Source organism: Montipora capricornis, chromosome 7, assembly GCF_036669925.1.
Source record: "Montipora capricornis isolate CH-2021 chromosome 7, ASM3666992v2, whole genome shotgun sequence".
In the NCBI taxonomy this organism is placed as follows: domain Eukaryota; kingdom Metazoa; phylum Cnidaria; class Anthozoa; order Scleractinia; family Acroporidae; genus Montipora; species Montipora capricornis.
In genome coordinates this window covers 13,947,560-13,962,559 of record NC_090889.1, presented here as the reverse complement: position 1 = coordinate 13,962,559, position 15,000 = coordinate 13,947,560, and the positions used below count along the sequence as shown (strand labels likewise).

The 15,000-nt window shown below is 39.1% G+C and overlaps 1 protein-coding gene across 1 annotated transcript in view; it reads left to right on the top strand.

The window, feature by feature from the left end:
* LOC138058232 (protocadherin Fat 4-like) overlaps positions 1-15,000 on the top strand; it is a 56,416-nt gene that overhangs the window by 5,343 nt on the left and 36,073 nt on the right. The window contains exons 2-9 of the mRNA XM_068904130.1: positions 4,348-4,789; positions 7,479-7,616; positions 8,693-8,997; positions 9,587-9,848; positions 11,449-11,577; positions 11,794-11,915; positions 12,415-12,578; positions 13,101-14,026. Coding sequence (XP_068760231.1) covers positions 4,411-4,789; positions 7,479-7,616; positions 8,693-8,997; positions 9,587-9,848; positions 11,449-11,577; positions 11,794-11,915; positions 12,415-12,578; positions 13,101-14,026 — 2,425 coding nt within the window. The 5' untranslated portion in view covers positions 4,348-4,410. The remainder of the gene's footprint in view (positions 1-4,347; positions 4,790-7,478; positions 7,617-8,692; positions 8,998-9,586; positions 9,849-11,448; positions 11,578-11,793; positions 11,916-12,414; positions 12,579-13,100; positions 14,027-15,000) is intronic.

Below are 15,000 nucleotides of genomic sequence, written 5' to 3'. Positions count from 1 at the left end.
ACTGCGTTTTTTTTAAAAAAAAAATCCTTGACAATGAATGATGCAAATCGTGGTAGCGCTTTTCTTCCCTTCCCCCAGGGACTTATGAGTCTTAACATTAGGAAGACCTATTGAAAGTAATTAAAAATAAAATCGCCAAGATCAATTGTCGGCTGCTGGTACCACAAATTTTGACCTGAATTGACTTAAATTAGAACTTGCGCACTTCCCAGTCCTTAAATAGCTCTAACAAGGAAATAGAGTGATTTGTATCCATTTGGCTATTCCGGAAATTATCGCAGCACTTCTTATGGGCGCGCTGTTAATGGGCGTAGCGCGTTAGGGAAAACACGGCATGGTCAGATCTCGATAACAGATGACTCAACAGTATTTTAGGGCAAAACATAACATATTTTTACATGACGTCTCTTTAACAGATAAATGAATAGCGTTTTGATGTTAGCACAATGTTTTCAAATATGATATTGTATATCTTGAGGTTCAAAAATGTTCAAAGTAGTTCAGTTTTTATTTTCCTTTGTTTCAGATTATGATAATGAATATCAGACAAAGAAAAATCAAAATTGAATTGCTTTGAACAATTTAAACATCGCTTCTAGGACTTAAATATTTTACCTGTTCCTTCCCGTAGAAGAAACATAAGCAAACATCGTTTGTATTCAAGTGTCCTATTTCGTTGAACTTTATATATCTTTTTCTTTGCTAGTTTCGTGTCTATTGCAGCCTACTTTATTTGCGCATTTGTAATATATACATAGTATTTTCCCGAGTTCCGCAGGGGCGAGGAAAAATACGAGTAATGATTGATCAAAATGTCCGCGAGTTTTTTGTTAAACCATCGAATAAGGCCCGTTTTAAACGTCGTGCTACTGCCGTACCGAACGCAATTCATCTAACAGATCTTAGCACGGCAGTAGCACGACGTTTGAAACCATATCGCCGCGCCATGTCGAGCTATTCCGCGTTCCACTGACCAAAAATGGTAAAATGGCGTAATAGTGGAATACCAATGATAAGAAATCATATTTCTTTATATTTCTGTAGCAACCGTGTTAGCGTACATAATTTAAATTACGCGTTGGAAATCATAGATAACTTGGCCTCAATGGTTGCCAAAAGTAAAATATTTCGGGTAGCTTTGAGGGTAGTACAGATCTTAGTCTTTAAGCCAATCAAAAAGGATCTAAGATCGAAAGGCTTTAAGCTTGAGTGACGGACAAGGAATTTCACTTCTTTTTCGTTTGTGTAAGGTGTGACCCTATGAAAAGCGAAAGAGCGGTCACTTTACGCAGTGATTAAAACACATTCGTGACACTACACATTCTGCTCGATATCCACAAACCCCCCACTCCCCCCTTTCTTCTTGGCGGCACAAGATTGACAAGGCTCGATTACCAGCCGCTGTTTCGAGAGTGAGCCAGCAGGATACCCGAACTGGGGAGAGCGGCGGAAATCGACTGCAGTACTTTGTGCGTCAGCAGACTAGGCGAGACAAGTAAACTTGTTAAGTGTAATCCACTCGAAAGGGATAAAATTTCCCCAATGTATAATATCTTATTGTTTACGCTCCTTGTCTGTGCTTTTCTTATGACGGTGCATTTAAATGTAACGTAAGTGGCGCCCAAGTCTATTTTAGGAAGAGTTTTAGAATCCACGGAAAATAAATAGATTGACAAACAAATAGTAACAATATTCTCCACGAAATGAGAAGAGGTTAATTAAAGGGAATATGTCACGCAAAATGATGTAATTTCATGACACCCAAAATGCCCAACTGAAAAGTAGAAATAAACATTGCTATAACCGCTTAAAACTGTTGAACAACATAAACGAAATATAGCAAAAGGAAAGAGAAGTACAGATGGACACAAATGGACAAGATTGAAACGGATTGCATTTGGGTAATCTTGAGAAAAGTCGGCCAGACGTTTTTCAAGTTTATGGCAAATCGCCTGGATAGAGGTTCTTTTTTGCTCAGAATCATCTTGTTTGTGATGTAACAATAATTGTATCAGAAAAGGGATCCCACAGTATCATTTTTGAGTTTTAAACTCGTGATTAGCTAATTTCCCTTAAACACCGTGACGTGACATAACCCCTTTAACTTTGTATGATTTAACAACAACAACAACAACAACATCTCCTTATTGCCATTCCTCGTTAAAATAAAGCAACAACTGAACAACAACGAAGAAAAAAAGAAAACAAGAGAAGTATGTTTCTCTTTTGGCGACCAGTGACCAGGACTAAAAAGGGTTTCAAACGGCATAAAACTGATCTGAGATATGAACTTAAGTTAGTTCTCCATTTTCTTTTCAAACCTTATCGCTGGTTCTTCTTCGTGAGACAGTGAATTTGAAATTCAAAGTCGCCGCAGTAAACAACTACGTATTCTTTATTCTTTAGTTCCCTCCTAAAATCGGGATCCTACAAAGTAAGCTAATTTTTTTATGAGAAACTGATGTTCAGTGTTGATCATTTAGAGAATCAAAGCTGGAAAATTTGAACATTTACAAGTGATATCTTCCATAACTATTTTCCTAATTATGTTAGGTTATTACTCGCTGAGCCTAAATGTAGCTCGTTTCAATCTTGATTTGAGCTAAGGGGGCGCGAACGTCATCTATTGTATTTTAATTTCGTGTCAAGTTTAAATGCAATTAGTTCCAATTAATTCCGTTAGATCTTAGATGCACTTCCGATTTTAAAGTTTTTAAACGTAATTTGACGACTCATCTTTTAAAAAAGCTTTTTCTGATATAGTATTGTAATTCATAGACTAGATAATTACTCACTCGTGTTTATTTTATATACTGGTAATATATTGCTCTGTTATTGTAAAGCGCATTTGAAAACTAGTTGAAATAAATGTGCGGTATAACTTGAAATGTTACTATTATTATTATTATTATTATTATTATTATTATGGTTCGCTGTGTTTTCGCGGTGATTCGGTTGTGTTTGTTTGTTTGTTAAACCTTGTTTATGACTACACGGACTCTCCCATTAATCTACAGGATAGTCTTCTCATTGCCCAAATGTCTCGCCGGAAAAGAAAGTGTAGGATACGTAGGGAATACGTCATTTATTGAAAGAACGAAGAAGAAGAGGAACTTTTACTCGGTTGAAAAGAAGAAAGTAACCCGAGAAATTTTTAGAGGTCAATACAAATCATATACAATGGGCATTTTGGAGTTCGGAAATCGTTGGACTTGAACGGTAGTTTGGATGCAATTTTGTTTGGGTCAACAGCTAGGTGATTTTAAGTAACATGTCACTCAACAACTCTTAGTCTAAAATTTCGTCTAGTCATTAGTCACGACAAGTGGGGAGGACGCGATTAGTTACCTTAGGAACGAGGAGTTCCGAAGAAATATTCCGCGAGTGACCAGAATGCGGAAAAAATGGCGGAACTCTGCGCTTTCTAAGCAGGCTATTTACAGATTTAAATACATTATTCAGGTCGAGCGAAGAACAGAAAGTATTCATAGCTTTTTTTCTCCATAGATTTGAACAAAGGCTTTGAGTCGGTATTATAAATGTCCTTAAACACAGGTAGAGGCAATTATAAGTTAATAATGTAGGTCACCATAAGAAAGAACAGATGAAAGAAAGGTGTAATGGTAACGCTGCGAAAATATGCCAAGAAACCGAAACCATATTAGGAGAAAATATCGTCTCGCTTCTTGTGGCCTGGGGAAGACAGACCTCTGGGTCTCTTTGAGTCCTTGTATCTTTTATTCCAAATTGTATGATTTTTCTTGGCTTACGATACTTTGCTTACAGCACATTAACCAGATCTTTTAGTTTTTGGCTTTCCTATTCTAATGGGCTGGGTTAAATCTACATAGAGTTTAAAATTAGCTCGTTGTTGCATTTGCGTAGGTTGAAATACAACCAGTTTTGGGGGCGTCACAACTTATTGCTCACGAGACTAGTGTGAAAGAGTTCGTAGAGCCATATATAGAGAAGACTTGAATAATTTTTCGGAAAAGATATTTTTTCTAACGCAAGTGTGGTAAACATCGATGGATTTGTGATGATCTCAGTCATTGTGGTTTCCCAGTTTTAAAGCAGAGAGCTTTAACCGCATAAACCTCTTTTGATTTCTCGCCAGCGGAAGGGCATTGTCCTAATTAAGGTAGGAAAGGTGTCTCGGTGAAACCCAATACTTGATCGACCAGATGATCTTGTCACGATCTCGTATATATAATCTTTCAAGTAGGGGGCAGAGCCTATAGAAGTTGTGTTCACGGCTTGGAAAATTTCCCCTTGATCAAACGAAGTCTCTTTGGCCTATTTCAGTCATAATTTGTATACTCCATTTATTTCACTTTTCTCCAGCAGAAAGAACGCGTTGAAATTGCTAAAGAAAAACCGCACTAGTTATTGTTTACTTTCTTCGAAGACATGGCAACGTTTCATAAGCTTGCCTTCGAAGTCTTGCTTCTGGTTCTCGTTGGACAAGAATGTTCTTACGCCGCAAAGCTTCGTTCAGTCCGCTTTGGCCAACGAGTTCCAGACGACGCAGAGATCGCCACGTGTGGAAACATTAGAGACATTATCAGGAGAAACTCGGCACGTTTCAGGAAAATCCTGGTACGAAACACCAACAATGGAATCGATTTTGCCAATGATGATTGTCGGCGTATGACGGCACGAGCAAAAAGTAAAGTTGATGTCTTGGCTTCAAGAGTACAAAGCTACTGGAACAACGTACGATTGAGAGTGATTCTTGGTTGGACAGACCAGTTGCCAGTCAAGACTCAAAAACTCCTGCACTACGAAGGTAAGCCACATCCATTTTTTTCGTCTTTAAACAAAGTACTGTAATTGTCAATTCAAAGAGATCATACTTTGCTAAATCATGTAAGGAAAACAACTGTATTCTTGAAAAATAATTCTGGGCAATATACATTAAATAACTTGCCAATAAATATTTATTGTAAGGATTTGAAACACAGACAAAAAATCGGACCTTGTTTTAACACTAGTTCAAAGCTATGTGATTATTGGTCTTTGATTTTCTTTGACACATGCAGTGTTTCTTGAAACATACGTGCCTGGTGATCTAAACTATATTTATTCTATCCATAATGCGTTTGATAAATTCTCCATTTAAAGAGGTTCCAGAATTTGTGGGCAGTATACTTATATCAGATTTCACAATTTAATTTTCAACCTACTTGAAAAGGTTAAAGAGGTCATTAAAGGAGAACTTGAGAAACGCAATTTCCAACAGCGCCTAGAAGAAACAATTAACATTGCTGCTTCAAACACTGACCGGAAAACTTCATGCCGAAAGAATTATATTATTTTGTACCTAGTAGAACAATAAGTGTATTGATTACCGTTCTTTGTCAATTTTGTTACACAAGTGTAGGTATTGCACATGATTTCGAGTGCAATTTGGAATAAATAAGCACTAGTCCTTTTTTTCAAAGACTACAAATTGCAAACACCCTACGCGCTCCCTGTCTTTGTTCGTCTTTGAAAAAAATTACTTCTTTCAAATCGCAAATGAAAGTCAGCCATGTGATTACTATTAATAAAATACATGCAAAATTTTCAACTTTACTCCACTACATATATTTCAACTATCTTTTCTAATTCTCTTTTCTGCATTCTGTTTGGAATTAATTGACACGCTCTCAGTCAATCAACACGCTGAAATTCTTGCATGCATATTATTAATAAATAAAAGCACGTTCGGTTTGTGTGCAAGAAGATCTTCACAAAACACCCTATAATACCCTGATGCATCAATAAATTCTCTGTTCATTGAACATAAAAAAAAGTCTGCAGCGATAAATGATCGTAAGTAGTGTTGACTTTTTTGAACGATTTGATAAAAACTTGTAAAAGCATTGGTCAAGATCATACTTCCTCATATTTTGTTTTCAACGAGGTACTCGAGTTCCTAACTGAATATTTCCTGTAACAGATCGGAAAGTTGAGTCTCTTTCCTCAACAAATCACTGGTTATTTTTTTCTATGATGGAGTTTTTTTTTTGCTGAATACATGTTCCATAAATTGGCAAATTTAGTTGGATGCGCCTCAAGTAGCTGCGTCTGGCACTACGATCTTGTAATTCAATAAATTTGATTGTTCAGTATCTGTCAATGGGAAACTATCCGATTTAATGTCGATTACTTCTATTGTGCGAGTCCTACTGAGAAGAGAGCCAAAGTTCATGTCAGCAAGTTTATAATCCGGTTTAAGTGTCAATTTTTCTCCACTTGAGCCTCGAATAGAACGCATTCTTCAGTGGCGCAAAGGAAAACAATTTTTTTTATATTATGCTCTGAAAATGCGTCGACCCATGCAAAAAGAATTGCTTTAGAAACGGTACTTGAAATGTGGAAGTTTATGTAAATAATTCCCAACTTTTCTTTCTCCTAGACTGCCAAACAGCCATACTATGCGTCTTTTCAAACGAAAGGTCTGGAGCGAGGGTGAAACGAAGAGTGAGACTGGGGAGAGACGAGCCTCCCACGTACGTGCGTGTGAGGCTCGCGTGAAGCGCGCGAGAATTCGAAAACCGACTGTTTTGCAGTCTATTTTTTTTTTCGGGGCACGTAATTTACTCTAATTTCTACTAAAGTTAAAAAACATCCTAGATGTAGCGTACATCTCCCATATTACTGTATGTACAAGGATCAAGCTACTTTTGAACGAAGTGACCCCAATGGGTTAATACCGTAATTTATTCTGAAAGGCTTATGATTGGCTGGTACGTTTCGCGGTAAAGTTTCTTTTTTTGAAAGCGTCGTGACACAAAATATGCCTCTTCCGGGCATGAGCTGAAGAAAAAGAGTTTTCGAACCAGAGGAGCATCAAACCTATGTCTGAACGTCATAAGTTCTTTTTTTTTTTTTTTTTTCATTACTGGAGAAATGATTTAATTAGTGCGAAAATGATTTTCGAAGATTCAGGATTAAAAATCATGACTAACCTAGTTCCCGGGAGTAGGTCCCGCTCGCCCTGGGAACGAGGGTGAAATGTCAATAAATAATAATAATAAATAATAATGCTTTCTTTATAGTGGAAGTACACTTAGCTATCAAGCTAGTTTACAGGCACTCCACTGTCAACAAGGTGAAAGTAACAATTCAAACTCAACCGAAAAATTATTAAGAACCCCAACTGGCGGGAACCAGTTGGCTATTTACGAAGCGTGGTGGAGTTGAATCCGGGACAACCGGAAAAAAATCCAGAGGTTAGAACGGGATTTGAATTCGGAGCAACCGCATGCAAACTCAACGCCCTAACCACTGGACCACACTGCCTCCACAAATCAAATAGTCAGCTTGACAGTGAGGCAGTGAGGACACAAACAATAGAAACACGTTGGAATGAATGTGAAAAATATTTTCATATCATCCGTCTTTTAAGCTCAATTTTAATACATCGAAAAAGGCCTATTTCCAATTTCATTCCATTTTTCATGTTTCTTTTTTTTTGTTTTAATCTGCAGGGCGCGCCCTTCGTCTCCAGACTTCTGATGGAGATTCGTCCAAGCTCGGCACCTTGGCAGGATTGGCTGTTAAGGCGGGGTTTGACTGGGTTTATTACGCAAGCAGCTCTTATATTCACGCAAGCGTCATTCGCGATGGTAAATATGAGTTGTAATATATAGATACGTTTGAGTAGCATCAAGGTATATGCGAGAGATACAAAGCAATTTCCGTTTTTGCTGTTCCTATTGTTATTGTATCGCATCCGTTTAAGTGCTACTATGACCAAAAAATCAATTTTTATTTTTCTTTGTATTTCAAAACTATATTAACTAACAGTAAGTGACCAAAGTTTTAGCCTTTTTAGCTTGATTTAAAAAAGACACCTGTTTATTTTAACTGGAATTGTCCGATTTATGGTCCGCCGGCCATTACTATCTTTAAAATCTTGAGAGAGCTGGATCAAGGAGAAAATGATGTCAAAGACTCCTTAGTTTAAGAATGCAATGCATGTGTGCGCGGCTAAATTAATACGCAGTACGGGGGGTTCGAGCTTTCAGACTTTTAAACTCGTGTTTTTCATATATACTAAGGTGCATTTACACGATAAAATTTTAAGCTAGTGAGTAAATGACGTCGCTTTTCCCTAGAACCAACCCTCTGAGGTCCAGTCGGTCAGTTTGAAACGTGAGCATTTGCGCACCGTGAAATCCAAAACTTACAATCAAAGTAAACAACCTTTGGATAAAAATAAAAGCGCAAACTTTTGCCAGTCATTTGTTAAGCAATCACACTTTCAAAATCTGAAGAAAAAAAGGAAATGATTTTTTTTTATCATAGCAGCACTTTAAGTCCGTTCAATTCCTATTCTTAATTCATTGTATGACATTACAAGCTATCATCATTTATAATTGTTATTATATGACCAGCTTCGTGAGCGCGGGTAAGATGAACCTAATCCCGCGTTGTGATTGGCTTTACCCGAGCGGGCAAGATGGAGCTACACTGCCCGCTCGGGATTTCTTGCTTGGTCCCACAAGATCAAAGAGCAACTTGGCCAATATCCAGCCATCTTGACCTTACGCTTGGTCAATAGCCCATGTATATTTTAACGTCTCAGCATAGCCTAGTGCCTTTCGAACTATTGGCCTTATATATTCTCTCGCCGTTCAATCAGCCTTACTGCAGTATGCTTTTTAGGTCATTTTCATAGTTGTTTTCCAATATTTTTCAGTTTGTCAGACGTCTGTCGATTTAACCTTTATCCTGGATAGCTCAGGCAGTGTGGGGAGTTACAATTTTGGTCTAATGAAGAACTTTGTCAAAGATGTAGTTGACTTTTTTAACATTGGCCCATCCGGGACTCATGTTGCTGTTGTCACGTATTCCACCTATACCCAATTGGAGTTTAACTTGAAAGCACATCACACAAAGTCCTCAATCAAGAGTGCAGTTAGTAAGATATCGTACCGAGGAGGATGGACCTATACCGCTGACGCTTTGGACTATGTGCGCAGGAACATTTTTGTCAAATCACAAGTGAGTTATCCTTAGACGTTATTGAATGCGACTTTTGGGCACTTCCACCCCTAAAACATCCCTTAAAAAAAAGTATCGCTTTTAACTGCCGACAATGCAGATAAAAAACGCATTAGTAGAATTACTCATGGACAACCAACCCAGGAAAGAGTGTGTGTACATGTCACCACTTTTCTAAGCTAGTTTTAGTTACTAAGTGAATTCAATCTCTATTTGTCCACAGTTCTTTGAGTACTGAAAATTTAGCTTAAGACATCAGTAACGTCTTCACTGCTATTCCCAGGTCAACAGGGAAACGTATCCCGTGAAATAAACACACTTAAGGAAAGCCCGCGATAGTACTCAACGGAACACGTGGTTTAATTTCGACCTTACAAAAACAAATCGCACAAATTTCAGTTTATTCGAGGAATTTCAGCAGCATAAGGCCGGAGGTCCTTTTTCTCGCTGCATTCTTTTTATAAATATGTAGGCGAAAGTTTTTCTGTCTCACCCGTCTCTCTCTCGAAGACACTTCTTCTTCTTGATACACCTATAGCCACATTCCATTCATGTCATCTAATCTGGTTTACTTTCTCTACTCCTTAAGGGGATGCGTCCAGATACATCAATTCCAAAAGTGACTGTCATTGTTACTGATGGTTACTCCACCGGTCGGTCTGTGACAGAACCGGCAAAAAAGCTCCGAGACAAAGGCGTCAATATATTTTCTATCGGTGTGGGTAGCTATGTTAATCCACGTGAGCTCAACACCATGGCAACCGATCCTGATAGTACGCACGTGTTTCGTTTGGGCAGCTTTGATGACTTGGCAGGCTGGGTTGATAAGCTAAGTGCTGTGTCTTGCGATGGTAAGTGTACCGTAATCTTTGACTTCCTTATCAATACTGTTGACAAATATGATAATTTATGTATAGTGCCCCTAAGGCCTTTGTGGTATGGACCCCTGATGCCGTGTGACGTGCGTTTTTGTCCATGTGCTGTTCTTAACAATAATCGTTCAAATTCAGTACGTACATGTCGTATTTACAAGTTATCCTTGTCGTGTTTCTTCGCCCTCCACGCAAGCCAATCAATAAATACAAGACCCAGTGACCCGGAAAGCTTAATAAGTTTGTGACATTTTAACCAGAATTCGGTCAAATTGAAGATTAGAGTACAGGCTGCTCATAGCATCATATTTCGTCATTTTGTTTTGCCTATTATGTTTTTGATAATAGTGGGGGGGATAATAGGATACTAGGGGGGTTACTCCCAGAAAAGTTCGGTGGGGGTGTGCGGACCGCTTCCTAAAACCCTTAACCTATTTCAGACCAAAATGTACTATTTTTCCTACCCTATTTCGGAGCTGACCTAAAATTTGATACCCTATTTCAGACCTATTTCAGCTGTTGCATGGTTGGCGTAACAATTTGAGAAGAGCTTTTGTTGATGGTCTTATCGTTTAATGATGAAGAAGGAGCTTCTTCTAATAAAACATACCCAATTCAAGACTTGAGTGAACAAACCATACCTTATTTCAGATCAAAATGGTCAAAATCGATACCCTATTTCAGACCAAAACGGCTAATAAAGCATACCCTTTTGGGCAGTACATACCTATATAGCCCATATGAAGGAGCATCTCCCCCCCCCCCCCCCACCCCCGGTCACAGAAACCAGCTATGACCAAGTTGTTCATATCAAGGTTACCGCTTATTCTTCGTCATCGAAGACTTTCGGTTGCTCGCACGACACTGCTCAATAAAAAAATGGTGCAAGCATCAAATCGAAGAAAAGTCTTGGTAGTAGGGGATTATTTGTTGTCAAAATCTATAGATACTACTTTCATGATTTCCTGTCATTGACCAATTTATGATTGGCGTAACCTTGAATAACCTTTTTCGTATCAATGCTTAGCAACAACCAATCGCAATGTGGATACTGCAGTACCGGAAATCGAATCGAGTGCCTTTCTACACTGAGCAGTTAGAGGTTTGTGAAGAAGGGAGTATTAAATGGCTAAGAATGAGCCACAGCAATTGATTAAAGTCTAGACAAGAGTCCATTACCTAAAAGTAAGAATCTGGTATGAGATTTGCCCCCATCAGCGTCATAGAAGTGTTTATTTTTAGACCACGTTTTGCGGGAAAATAACAGTAGACCAAATTGGCTAACTCAATGTTGTGCCCCATTGAAATCTCCCGGGGTTAAGTTCTTTGCGTATTGTATTTGCATTACAATGCAGTATTCACAATTAAATGACGTGAAAATACCTGGAACGAAACGTTTTAAATTGGCTACAACATTGAGTTAGCAGATTTGGTCTATTGTTTGTTTTCCAGCAAAACTTGGTTTAAAAATAGACACTATTCTGACGCTGGGGACTAGGCCAAGTTGGGTGAATTCTACTTTTGGGTGATGTAGGTCCAGGTCGTTGTTCTAAATCAAATACTTTCCTCTTCATGTTAGAGGGTGCTTCAGTTTCATCTTGCGACGACACCATTACAACAGTGGAAAGCGATACTTTCAAATATTTCAGAACAAAGTTTACAACCGTGGCAAATAACAAAATAACTGTCGAAGTAAGAGATATTCAAGGTAAGTTTTTCCGTCACATTCCATGGATAAATATTAATATTATTACCCCAAGGTTATTGGATCACAGTCAGTGTCTCGAACAACATCTAGACATTTAAAGTGATTTGGTGTTTTCAAACTTAACTGTTACTAGCTTCCGACAGTTAGCATCGCTATTTTACCCAAGACTGCGCGCTGTTGTGTGTTTTTTGGAGAATAAATCTATTTTTTTTACAGGAATTTCCCATCTCTATGCATCGCTCACAAGCACCAACCCAGGCCCCATGGATACTAACTCGGTCAGAAATGAGAGTAACCTGTCTCCTCGATACTTATCTCTTTCTTTGTCAAGTAACAAGGTAGGATTTCAAACAACCAACGAAGTAAAAAATCCGTTAAAACACAAATAAATATTTATTTTTTGCTTAGTCCTTATTGGCAAAGATGTATCCACAAAACTAAGATGGTTGAATTCGGCGTTAGAAGATACAAAGCCATTTAATAAATTCCTCCGTTCGACTCTCATTTCGATGGCATTAGCTGTGTCGCGTTGCCGTTATCAAACCTCTACGTTCGTGCCTCCACGTAACGTCGGAGCGACTTCGGAGAAACTTGGGAGTGTATTTTTTCACTTTTCCTCTAGGAAGGCGGTCTGATGAACGATACAGAAAATTGATTTCAATGCAACTCCTCTTCTTCGTGTATTTTACTTAACAATTGATTTATTGACCACTGTGACGATTTGAATCGAACTGACTCGACTCAGCTGTCGATCAAGAACACTATACCAGCTATTCCCCTTCTGACGCAATATGGCGGCTGTCCAATGATTAATTATTATATTCCTTTTGATTAAAGCTGGTGTATGTAGCTGTGCAAGGTCAACAAGCAAGCAATAAATTTAAACTCTCCATGTGGGATGCACTGTTTACTCAAGACAATTACGTGGCAAACGTGATAGAGGACCAACTTGCACCTGTTACTGTTCTCAACCAAAGATTGGCGTCATCGAATGCTTACACGTAAGAGCTAATCTCCTGTCACTGCTCTGAGTTTGGACAAATATTTCTGGAATTGCAAAGTTGGAAGTGCCACTAAATGTATCGTACCGACCTTGGAGTGTTTGAGCAACGATGGTCGCTTTTATACTAGACTGGAGAAGCGTATTCCGTCCCGCAGACGAATTATGAGTCTGTCATGTTATGCGTCTAGCGTAAATACGGGACGGACTATATAAGACGCATAATCCGTATTTTTCTGCGTCTGTTAAATTCGTCTAGGTATAGTATGGAGGCGGGGGGAAGACGCATGATGCGTGTGGACGACCTATCTAGTTTAGTGCGTCTAAGAAGACGAACTGAAGAGGAAAGTTTGTCGAGACCCATTATGCGTCACGTGTGGAAATCGCAGGCTAAGCACAAGCAACACTGGGTACAAGAGGTCCCTGAGTGGTCAGCTTTTTTCAAGGGGGGTGGGGTGAGGACATGCTGGTGATATGCTATAGGATGTTCAATTTCTCACTTTTTTTATTTTTCTTCGTTTAGGCTCAGGTATAGCATCGTTGAAGGTGATATCCAAAGTTCCTTCAGTATTGATCAGAAATCAGGAGTGATTACAACCGCACGGAAACTAGATCGCGAAACTCGGGCCAGCTATCGTTTGACAGTGCTGGGTCAAAACGTTCACAACAAATGCCATAAAGGACGAGCAATTGTGAATATCAATGTCGCTGACATTAATGACAACGCGCCTTCGTTTGCGCGTGCTCAGTACTCGGGGACTGTACTTGAAGGGCAGCCTGCCAACACTCTCGTTGCCACGGTTACCGCCACGGACATGGACTATGGAACGAATGCTAAGCTGACTTACAGTATTACCTCTGGAAATAGCGATAGTAAATTCAGTATCAACACGAAAGGAGAGGTTCGAACTATCCAGGAATTGGATTATGAAGTCCAACAAAGCTACACTCTAGGCATCAAAGTTCAAGATGGCGGAAGTCCTAGTTTGTCGGATAGCACAACGCTTACAATTGCCGTCCAAGATGTGAATGAGCCTCCGTATTTTGTCAAAGATTGCGCGCTCAACAATTCATGTAAATTCACGATACCGGAAAATAACGTCCGCAACGCTCTGCTCGGTGTTATCCAAGCCAAAGACCTTGACACCTGCAACACTGTCACGTATAAAATCAGCACAGACCAATCCCGAGGATCTAAAGTTTTCGCCATTAGCAACACTGGACAGATCACTGTCCTGTCATCTTTGGATCGAGAGTTAAAATCTCACTACACGGCAGTAGTGACCGCAGAGGACTGTGGGACACCAGCGTTAAAAATCTCCACTCGGATAACTGTGGAAGTCCTGGATAAAAATGATATGAGTCCCAGGTTCTTACGCCCATTATACAAGGCGTCGGTACGCGAAAACATTGCTAAGAATGTGGTTGTACTGCAGGTTAGCGCGTCAGGTATGTGACGTAGTGTTCTCACGCGACTCTAGTGAGCTTCTAGCAATGTCTTTGTGAAACTGTTTTGTATTTGAAACAACAGAAAGCAAATCCGCGAATCAATTCCAGTACACCAAGCTGGCTCAAATTTTTCATGTGCACGCTGAGAACGTAAACTCGAGCCATGTTCTTAATCCCAGTATTAAACATTCGGAGGGCTTTAAGAAACTTAAAATATTAGTTTCTTCAGTTAAATTTTACCAAGATCTTTTTTTTCTTTGCTTCTCTCGCGTTGTCCAAACTTGTTGCAGTCCTCAAGAGGCTTTCATAAAACCAATGTCTCTATGCATTTTTTGTTAATTTTACAATTCATTGAGCAATTCATTTTCTCACTTATAGCAGGAGCCGACAGCTCCAATACTAGGTCTATGTAACAGCATTTTTACACATCAAGCTATTTTTAGACGAGTGCTAAAATAAGATTTGGCTGCACAAGTGACCATTCTGAATCCCGTGGATAATAATTTTCCGTGCACGACTTGTGATTACCTGGAAAGGAAGATTACTTTTTCGCAACCCTGGTCAGATTTTTTACCTGTCCTTGTGTGGGCCCAATTCCATTAATAGGGCTAACACTCACATGAATGAAGGGGTAGTTTCTAAAGAAACTGTGGTGCTGCGTCGGTGGGGAAGTAGTATACAAAAATTTGGTTTTATCAACGGAGTTGATAATGTAAATTTGCCACCGTACAGAGATTCTAAAAGCTGACGTTTCGAGCGTTAGCCCTTCGTCAGAGCGAATCCATTGGATTCGCTCTGACGAAGGGCTAACGCTCGAAACGTCAGCTTTTAGAATCTCTGTACGGTGGCAAATTTACATTATCAACTCCGTTGATAAAACCAAATTTTTGTATACTAACACTCACATGGTTTACATGGGTAGAAAATAGCACTTCACATTACCCTCCAATACTTAATTCTGTTGAAATATAAGT